Consider the following 10,810-nt stretch of genomic DNA (forward strand, 5'->3'; position numbering starts at 1 on the left):
TATTTTTTATGAACACAACAATATGAATTTCCAACCTAAGATCTCAGCAGAGCCGTCTCAACCATAAGAACACTAAAGCAAATATTAGGCCCCCCATTTTCTCCCAAAGATGTATATATATTGTTAACAAAAATTTCATGTATTGATAAATTTGAAGACAAAAACTTGTAAAGAAAATATAACTGAGAAATTGAATATTATTTAGTTGATTGTAGTATCTTGTCTAGATTCTTATGTAGCATCTATTTTATTATCTAGCTCATTTATATTATGACGATTATCATGAACCAACAATATTATGTTATTATACTTACATCTCTTTATTCGCCTTTCACTATTTTTTATTTTTTCATTATTGAATATTGTGAAGTCTCTCAAATGTTCAAACATTCTACATTATGTAATATCTATTGTTGTGTGTTTATAAAAAGATCAAATTTGTTTTTGGTGGCTTATTCAAATTTCAATCACTAAAACTAATCAACACTATTTTAATATTATTTATCAACTTATCAAATTCATTGCAATACTATTTTAATATCATTATATTTTTTAAAAATAATTAGTCATGATTATTTAAAAAATGTTTTCATGTTTTATTATTCTAACTTTGTATTACTTAATTTTTTATTGAGATTTACATTATTTGCATTCTTACTTCATAATGTCTACATATATGATGTTTCTCCTGACCTCATTTTTAGGATTACACTGAATAAGTTATAATTATTCAATTTATATTTGTCAGCTAAAAAAACAATAGAGCCTCTTTATAAAATTTGGCTTTAGGCCCCTAAACTTGTTAAGAGATCCTGCATCAAAGCCTCAATAAAACTTTTATCTATGAGTATCAAACCATATAGACAATTATATTAACTTACAACATTGCTATGGTAAGATTTTGTATGATTTTGGTATCCAAAAGATGGCTCAAAAATAAGTTCTTTTGTTAAAGGACGGTTTTCTAATTGCTAATCCTCAATTGTTCACCAAGCCAAAAGTTCAAGGTGAAATTTTGTAGGTTTTGTTGATATTTACACTAGTGTGGCGCACAGGATACCTATCATATGCATCACACCAAGACAATTTTGTACGTTTTGTAGATATTTACACTAGTGTTGCGCACAGGATACCTCCCCTATGCATCACACCAAGACAATTTTGTAGGTTCTGTAGATATTTATACGAGATATTTACATTAATGTGGCATACAGGTTACCTACCCTATGCATCACTCCAAGACAATTTTGTAGGTTTTGTATATATTTACACTAGTGTGGCGCACGGGATACCTACCTATGCATCACACCAAGAAAATTTTGTAGGTTGCATAGATATTTAAATTAGTGGCACACAGGATACTACCATATCCATCACAGCCAGACACTTTTGTAGGTTTAGTAGATACTTACATTAGTGTGGCGCACAGAATGCCTACCCTATGCATCACACCAAGACAATTTTTGCAAGATATTATTCTTTTCAATTCTTTTCATGCGTACTTGAGCATCGGGGTCTTAGTTACGTTCGATCTAAATACTTGTGAATGACTTCTACTCAGACTTCAAAGTCAAACTTTCCATCTCTTTTTGCATCAAATTGTTGCCTATCCATCAAATCATATTTCACGCACACAAAACATACATATTAAGTGTGCATCAAATTGTTGCCCATCCATCAAATCACATTCCACACACAAAACATATATATTAAGTGTGCATCAAGTTGTTGCCTATCCATCAAATCATATTTCACACACACAAACATACATATGAAGTGTGCATCAAATTGTTGCCTATCCATCAAATCATGTTCTACACAAAAAAAAAACATATATATTAAGTGTAATGTGATCGAAATTGACTTATAAGACAAGGGGAAAAAACAAATATAAGGAGAAATATATTAAGTGTAATGTGATCGAAATGAACTTATAACACAAGGAAAGAAAAAACTAAATATAAGGTGAAATATGTAAAAATATGTAGTTCTAAATGATGATCATGTGCCAACTAGAAAAAAGTGCCTCTTAATTGTGTCAAAAATTGTAGGTTTCATGCATATATAAATGTTATATGACTAATCACATCTTTCTAAAATGTCATATTCACTTTTAGGAATCAAATAACTAAAGTTTTTTCCTTTCTTATTCTTTCACAACTCTTTATTAGATTCTCTTTTCTTTCAATGGCTACAATGAAGATATATATGAAATTATGAATTATTAGTATATTTGTTCTATGGATTTTGTACCAAAGCATTCTACTTGTGAATCTTAGCTCATCCCACTAAGCAATACAGAAACATGTCCCTTTTATTAAAATAAAATATATAAATATTTTATCTCTATGTCCCAAATATTCTTGCAACCATATTCTATACCATATTATGGCATCACAACTAACAAATAGGACATCAAAATATAGGATCTAATTAGATTCTTAGATGGACTTGTCTATAGAGATCCCTTATCATATTTACTTTCGTATCTTGGCTTGTCCAATTGGTCTAATATGCTAAGACTAAACTAAATTCTCAATAAAACAAATTAAAGAAGACTTCTAAATCTTGTGATCTTAAATAAAAAATATGTAAAATGTATCAAAATGTACTTTAATCTTATAATCTTAAACACCTCATGCGTAAAGTTGAAATTAAAAAGTTGTCAAACAATAACGAGCCAATCCTTTTTGCAATATATCGAAAAGGAAAGTACCGGGGGACTAGCTATTAAAGGGCATGATTTACAAAAGAAAGTTCCAACAGAAAAAAGATTCCTGTTGCTAAGAACAGAAAATATGAATCTCTACCTAAATTTGATCATTATTGCTCAAATTAATCTCAGATACTACCAGCAATTATAGTTACTAACATATGAGGAGATTATAGCAGTGTGATGGTTGTTCTCTCAAAGCTCCAACTGTCTCTGCTATACATTTTATCTTACAACAAATTAGGAAAAATGTTAACAAAGGCAAGTTTCATCTGTCGTTTCGCAATTCATTCTATCCCTTCTACACATAATATACAGGACAGCATAACATAATAGCAAAGGTAATCTCAGTCCTTCAGACCAGAAAGGACGTACGGTTAAACTATTTTGGGACTCAAAATGTGTAAACGCGTCCACCTAGTTGGAGGGGTAACAATATAAGTAAACATGGTGCAGTCGATGAACAAAATAATTACAGCCTAGATGGGAAGTCTGAACCCTTTCTGGAATGAAGCTGATCATGTACCTCTAGAAATGGCCAAGTCCCATTCTCTGCAGCACACTTGTTAACAAAAGGTTTGCATGTTTTATCTTTCCTTTTCTCTGGCTGATAAATTGGATTTTGGTGAAGCAGCAAGGATTCTGCTTTCCTCATCTAGCTTTCCTTGATAGGTCATTCCAATCCAATGCCGTAGCAACACAGGAAATAAGTTTCCTTTCAACCCTTGGCACGATACCTCAATCAGCTTTGCCCAATTTAACATTGGTCCTTTGTTTCCTAATATATATGGTGATAAGTTTTGGAATCAAAAGCTTCTGGTCTCGTTCAGTGGATCATAATCGTAAGCATCACCAGCCTTGACAAAACGTCCCTTCACACGCCTTCTCACATCAGCCCTTGCTTTGCGAGAAGCGTATCTCACATGCTTATCGAATCTATACATGAGATCGGACAATTAGGAGATGTGAACAAAGAGAATAAGCCAAAAGTTAGAGGAAACTAGAGATTGCACAACCCAGACACTTTATTTTAGAACAGCACTATTTCTTCTGCATGGAATTAAGGGAACTACTCGCAGGTGAAACTCCACTGGTTATTACAAGAGAACTTACTTGCGGGTCTTCTTCTTTTCCTTGTAGCGCAATACAGCATCGCTTCTGCTACTTGATGCCAATGAACTTTCAGGACATGGATGGCACCAAGGTGGTTCTCCCATAAGTAGCATTGTGGAGGCTCCACATTCTTGGTAATCCCCGTCATTGCTCTCTCCTCCAAGGTTAGAAAATGAGAGGATGGATGCTTGCCTCGCAAAGCAAACAGTAGGTTCCGTTTTGCAGCTCATCAGAGAGTCTGCAGACTCTGCTTTGCTACATGCTGGAAGGATTGACATTACCCTTCGAATTGATGAACCCTGGTACATTTTTCATTCATTCAAGTGAATATGTTTAGGTATGATCAAAGAGACTTTCATCATATCAAAAATAATCAGATGAAAAGATGAACGCTGAATCAGAACACTTGAATGGAATGTTACTGTGACAACCCCCTCGGGATCCACATATTCAGGTATTGTCTCTGCCATGGGCGGCCATTCGCTCTTTTAATCCCCTCTTATTGGCATGCAGCCTCAAGGGAGAATCGAACCCGTGACCTATGGCTCCTTTACATCCCTCCCAAGGAGATCGCCTCTTACCAATTGATCTGCAGCTCAATTGGTAAGAGGCGATCTCCTTGGGAGGGATGTAAAGGAGCCATAGGTCACGGGTTCGATTCTCCCTTGAGGCTGCATGCCAATAAGAGGGGATTAAAAGAGCGAATGGCCGCCCATGTCAGAGACAATACTTGAATATGTGGATCCCGAGGGGGTTGTCACAGTAACATCATTAATCACTCACAGATCATTCAAAGGAAAAAATGAGGAGGTAAGACTTCCAGCAAAACAGGAAGAGATGAATGTTTAATGTTTTTGTGTAGTAGAAGACCCACAATCGGAAAATCTTGTTCAGTGGTCTTAACGAATCATATAACAATCAGTTTAGGTTCCTGATGTATCATTCAATATAAACACAGATGCTGGGAGATCTATTTCATATCCATGCAGTAAAATCAAAACATGGGCAGAAACCAAATCAATTTTGCCTCGAGCCAAAGTTCTCATCAGTATCAGCTCCTGATACTTGGGAACATAGAAAAGAAAAAGAATTTCATGGAAATCTCTTAACAGATCAGTTTCATCCCCGAGAAAAAATGGATTTGCATGTGGAGAATAATACTATCTTTACCAGATCCGATCATGGATTTAGAATGTCTATAATCACTTGCCAGCAGATTCTAAACAATAGATATCATGTTATTGATTCAACTGCTATCAATAAATACAGTTCCCACATATATGCATTATCAATACCTTATAAAAAATACTGCATCCGTCTCAATTTATGTGAAGGCGTTTGACTGGGCATGGAGTTTAAGAGTGAAACAAACACTTTTTGAAACTTAAGGTCTAAAATAAGTCAGAAGTTGTGTGGCTGTAAATCATCTCAATAAGGTTAAAATGAGAAGTTTATAGTTTAAATTATTACGAACGCATAAATTGGGATGGATCGGAGGGAGTGAGCAAAAAGATCTATGCATCATGGATACTTGAATAAATACTTAGGAAGTAATGTATCGGCTGCTTCTTGACTAGTTTGCTGCCAAGCCCTATCCCTATCCTTTAATAAGAGAAAAAAGGGCCTTCATGTACAAACAAGAATACAAAAGAAAAAGAAGCTAAGAGATTATGTATCCAGTTAACATTATGGAGAAGCATTTTCACTAGAAGCTGTATAACACTCTTAATAATCAACTATACAAATGAATGTCCTATCAACTCTTGTCCAAGATAATTTTTTACTAGAAAAGGGGAACCAGAGGTCTACCTGCTTTAACAGTTAAACACATCTATTTCCTTTGCTCATAGAGAAAACATAAACCTACCATACATTATAAATTCATAAAATGCATCCAAACACACAATATTTGGCATTTTGGTCAAAGTTCTAGCAACAGAAACAGAGACATAAACCAAAACCTAAAAGAACAAACAGCACAAGACTAAGAAATTTATGAGAATCAAAAGGTATGAGAAAATAGTACTTTCGGAATCCCGCTCATAATATAACATGAAATGCCTGATATAATCAACTGGATCATCAATGTCAGAAAGTCCTTTAGGAGGAGAACATACTTCATAATCCAAAATAATCTAGTCTCTACAATCTTAAAGTAGATGTATGTTATATTATTGGGTCAGTCACAAACCACATATTTTTAGATGACAGCATAAAACTTCCTGATGGTAAGAATTATGCTCTTTAGCTGTGTGGCAGTTCTCGAAAACAACTACTATGTCTTAGTCCCAAGCAAGTTGTGTCAGCCGTATGTACCCTCATTGGCCATGGTTCTCCATTTAAATTCATCTCACGCAACATTATACAAAATTATAGTAAAGATAAAAATTACTAAAAGTACTCTATATTTTCTTCCTGCATGAAAATCGCCCGTAGGACTAAAAGACTCCTAGAAATCATAGGACCAAAAGTAAATGTAATAATATGAATAAAGCTCATTCCATATTAATTGGAATACCCTTAGAAAATCTGTTCCCATTATGACTCATCATTCACTAAGTTTGCATGAATTTCAACAGATGCAGAACTAATAATGTTAATAGTAAGAGTGACCTCGACAGCATTGGCATCCTGGCAGCTGGAATCAGAAACTGACATATCTTTCGTCCCAAATAATCCATCAATGTCATCATTTTCGAATAGCTGATTTGGATTATCGAGAGAACCACTAAATAGCTCTTCATAATTTTCAAAACTCAAGTCCACTTCATCCATATTGAAATCTTGAGAGAAAGGATCATCCTCATATATAGTTGAGGCTTTTACTCCAGAATAACAGTCCTGTGCAAGAACAATAACAACAACATAAGCAACTTCCAAGAAATCTTGTGTCGAATCATTTGGAAGCTATAAGGTAACACACGTTGTGGATAACCATTTTCAAGCATAACATAATAAAATGATGCAGTGAAATCAAATGCTCGACAAAGAATATAAATTTCTCCCCTAAGGCAGAAAAAAGAATCATAAATTACAGTGCATCTTCCGCTACATTTTTAGACCTGTTACTGCTTCATTCTTAGTAGCATTAAAAAAGGAGCTGGTCACTGGAAATCAAAGCTGAAGTTTGTTGAAAGATTCCAGGGGAACAACAAGGTTCAAGATAACCTCAGCTTCATGAGCCCACGAGTGATCTACTAACTTATTGTTCGTCATCGGTATCAAATTGAAGTCCAGGGAAACAGAACTATCAGTTCCGCAACATATCAGCAAGAATTATTAGCTACTCATTATAAGATATCTTTTATAACCTAGATTACCTTTGATGAAGAGATATTCACAGATCCAGCAATATGCTCCACCTTGTTTAGCTTGTTGCCAAGATTAGGCATAGAGGATCCCACCAATATGCTTGATTTGCCTGGGGTATGTATTTCACTCACTTCAACTGTAGCAGATGCATCTTGAGAGTTGAACTTTCCTTGAGGAGCTCGGCTATCCGTAAGACGGTTATCGGTGATGCTCATTGAACCCATTCCCTTCTCACAAGTTGAATCACCACCTAAAGAATTATCTAAGAGAAACGACCAGATAGTAGAGAGTTCTGCAGCAGAAGGGCATCCAGTATAAGAACTAAGTGCTTGTCTATTATGCATTGAACCTGTACCAGAACCAGCATGACCAATCGAGTCACAGTTCTTGCAAAGAGAAACCTTCTCCTCAACACGTCTAACAATAGCTGGTTGTGAATTACATCTTTCGCACAAAAGTGTCCTGGAATGGCGCTGTGAAAGTGCATTGGCCGAATGCACATTGCGATCACACGACAGACATAAGCAAGCTGCATCAGACCGGCAATATACAATTGACCGCTGCTCCCCACAGAATTCACACATATGCCCCATCACTTCTCCTCAGTAATCTAAGATTTAAAAAAAAAAATAACCTCTGTAAATCATCTTTAGCAGGAAAGTTTAGAATTTAAGCAATAGAAGTTGCTTCCTAGTTGAGCACGTACATACAGATTGCTCAAACAATTTGTGCTATGCTGTACCAGAGAATAGAATCTGCATAATTAAAATCCAAATAAAAATAGAGAAGTTTTAAGATAGAATCCAACCATATCTTTCACATCTTATCCAAAATGAAAATTCACCCTTCTAACGAAAATTCAAGAATTCAAACCAATATAGCAACAACAACAACAACATATATATAGTTTAATCCCACAAGTGAAGTCTTACCCCTACTTTGGGAGGTAGAGAGGCAAAACGAGAGAGTACTAAATCAAAATTCCACTTCAAATGGAACACTAACTATTACAGAAAACAGAAAATGTTAATAATTAAGTATGCCACTTCACTCAGAAAAGGGGAAAGCTGCCACAAACAAGTTACAACAGAGAATCCAAACAAAAGGTGGAGAACTTTGGCGAGATATTTCTAAGCATCACTAGCTAAAGCAAGAAGCAACATCTTTTTCTGTCAGGCAATCACAAATCTATCAATCTCTAAATTCCAATTACTCGGGATCTTTTTCCTAATTCTCTATTTTAGTTGAGTATCTAAAAGTATCTTACCACAACCCTCCTCCTATATCCGGACTCGATAATATTATGTGTGCTGGGCAAAAGTTCAATCAACTAAACCAACCACAAATCCGTTCAAAACAAAAAATCAGCAGCAAAACATATGGTGGGTGGATGGGAAATTAAACCAAGAAAGAGAAGAAGTCCAATATAGCCCAAGCTGCAGACTTAACAGACTTTCACACAAGAGCAAAGAAAACAACTCCAAGAAAATGTGAAAAAGCACACATAAACAGCAAAACTCCCAAAATGAGCCATAAAATCCGAAAATTTCAGCAACCCACAAACAGATCAAACAACAGAACACCATAGGAAGAAGAAGCAACCCCATTTGAATGAAAAAAAAAGAATTTTCAAGAAAGCAACCATTTTTACCTGATAAAAACTTGAAGCTAACCAAACAAAGATTAGCAAGTTCTAGATAAACCCCTTTAATTTATTTAGCAAGCAGCTTTTAGACAATACAACAAAAAAAACTGAACAAGAAAAGATGGACCTTTTTTCAGAATCTGTGTCTACTGTGTGTGTGAGGGGTAAGGGGATTGGTTCTTTTAGGATTGTATGCTGTTGAATAGTTGAGTTTCTGATAACAATAAAAATATAATCTGATAAAAAAAGTGCAGGAGAGAGATAAAAAAAGGGAAATAGACAGGGGAAGAAGTGTAATAGGTGGGACCTTTCTTCTTGTCCCCACTTGAAATGGAAATATACTATATGTTGCTTTTTCTTCTGCTTTTTTTTTCTTTATACTAGTGTGAATTTATCATGGACTAGCCGTGTTGATAGTTTGGTTTAAATTGATTACTGATTAAAATTAAAATTAAATTAATTTTATTTATTTTTAAATTTTTACAATTAAATCAAATTAAACAAAAAAATATAAGTCATCTTTTTTTAGTAAAATCAAAATCATATTAAATAATATCAGTTTTTCAAATTTAAAATTAAACCAAATATTTAAGAAAATTTAATTGATTTGATTTATTCTATTTGATTTTTTAATCATAACTATCAACAACGCTAGTCATCACTATATTTACATTTTAATTGCATAAGAATAGAACTGAATAAAGTAAAATGTATTAATGATGTTAAATTAATAATGTAGGAATTATTTTTATTAACTATTTAGTTTGGTGTATTTAAATAAAATTTATTTATTTATATATTTACAAAAATATAATTTATATATATTTTAGTTTTCTACACTCTTAAGGGTAATTATATTCTTAATTTAGTTTTGAATACGTTCATCTCATGTTAAATATAGTATAAATACTTTAAAAGCTCGATGATTTAAATCAATTCTTTTAGCCCATATAAAAATATACATTTATATTAAAAAAATTAATGTAAAATATTTTATAAAGATAAGAAAAAACAAAAAAAGATAGAGAAAAAAAATACGAAAATAATAAGAATAAATAAATAAATAACCAAAATAAAAAAAATTAGCAATTGACCCTACTAAACTCCGCTATTTATAGTCAAAGAAGGATAATGTGAACAAGTGCTTATGTTCTTATCAAAAAAAAAAACTCAACCCCTCAAAAAAGTCATAACTCATAGAAAAAGTTGCAACCCTTTGAAAAAGTCACAACCCTTCTTACAGAAAATGTTCCTACTTTTAGTATAATAAATATAATCAAATACAGTATAATATAATATATAGAAAATATAATAAATTGAGTGTTTCGGTTCAAGGGTATTTTAGTAATTTAAAATTAAAGTTAGAGGTGTTTTTTATTGGAGGTATTATAGTAATTTAATATTCAAGTTAGGGCGTATGTTTTATATGTTTAATCATAGTAATTTAAAATTAAAGTTAGAGGTGTTTTTTATTGGAGGTATTATAGTAATTTAATATTCAAGTTATGGAGTATGTTTTATATGTTTAAAAAAAATATATGTTTAAAATCATATAGTGAACAAATGATTGTATGAACAAGTCTTTATTGTGTCTTATAAAAAAAGTTGCAATCCTTCAGAAAAGTCAGAACCCTTTAGAAAAATTGAAACTCATCAAAAAAGTCGCAATCCTTTGAAAAATTCATAACTCTTCTGAAAAAGTCACAACTATTTTATAAGATAACTTTTTTAAATTTGGGGTATTATAGTAATATAATATCCAGGTTAGGGAGTTCATATTTTTTAGGTAATACATTTAAAAATGAGAGGAAATCTCTTTATTTATAGACAACAAGGGTGGTATAAATATGTCCTTATTGTGCCTTTTTAAAAAAGTTACAATTCATTAAAATATCACAACTTCATTGAAAAAGCAATAATCCTTTGAAAAAGTCACAACTCTTCTGAAAAGTTATAATCTTACAATGAAAAAAGATGGCTGGTTGTAAAATAATATAAATATAAAATATAAGAAATATACTAAATTT

General features: G+C 32.9%; 1 protein-coding gene across 6 annotated transcripts; it reads right to left on the bottom strand.

Moving 5' to 3' along the window:
* Positions 1 to 2,908: 2,908 nt before the first annotated feature.
* On the bottom strand, positions 2,909 to 9,028 carry LOC107020550 (zinc finger protein CONSTANS-LIKE 10-like). 6 transcript variants are annotated; one of them, XM_015220963.2, is made up of 6 exons: positions 8,790 to 9,028; positions 7,849 to 7,893; positions 7,147 to 7,748; positions 6,440 to 6,667; positions 3,827 to 4,125; positions 2,912 to 3,649 (listed from the first exon to the last, which is right to left on the bottom strand). In XM_015220963.2, exons 3-6 carry the CDS (start codon positions 7,729 to 7,731, stop codon positions 3,520 to 3,522), a joined length of 1,242 nt encoding a protein of 413 aa, XP_015076449.1. In that variant the 5' UTR covers positions 7,732 to 7,748; positions 7,849 to 7,893; positions 8,790 to 9,028; the 3' UTR covers positions 2,912 to 3,519. The 6 variants fall into 6 exon arrangements, with proteins under 6 accessions (XP_015076448.1, XP_015076449.1, XP_015076447.1 ...); XM_015220961.2 differs by having other exon boundaries at positions 7,845 to 7,893; XM_015220965.2 differs by having other exon boundaries at positions 8,911 to 9,018.
* Between the last annotated feature and the right edge of the window lie 1,782 nt (positions 9,029 to 10,810).

Source organism: Solanum pennellii, chromosome 5 (assembly GCF_001406875.1).
Source record: "Solanum pennellii chromosome 5, SPENNV200".
NCBI classification, from domain to species: domain Eukaryota; kingdom Viridiplantae; phylum Streptophyta; class Magnoliopsida; order Solanales; family Solanaceae; genus Solanum; species Solanum pennellii.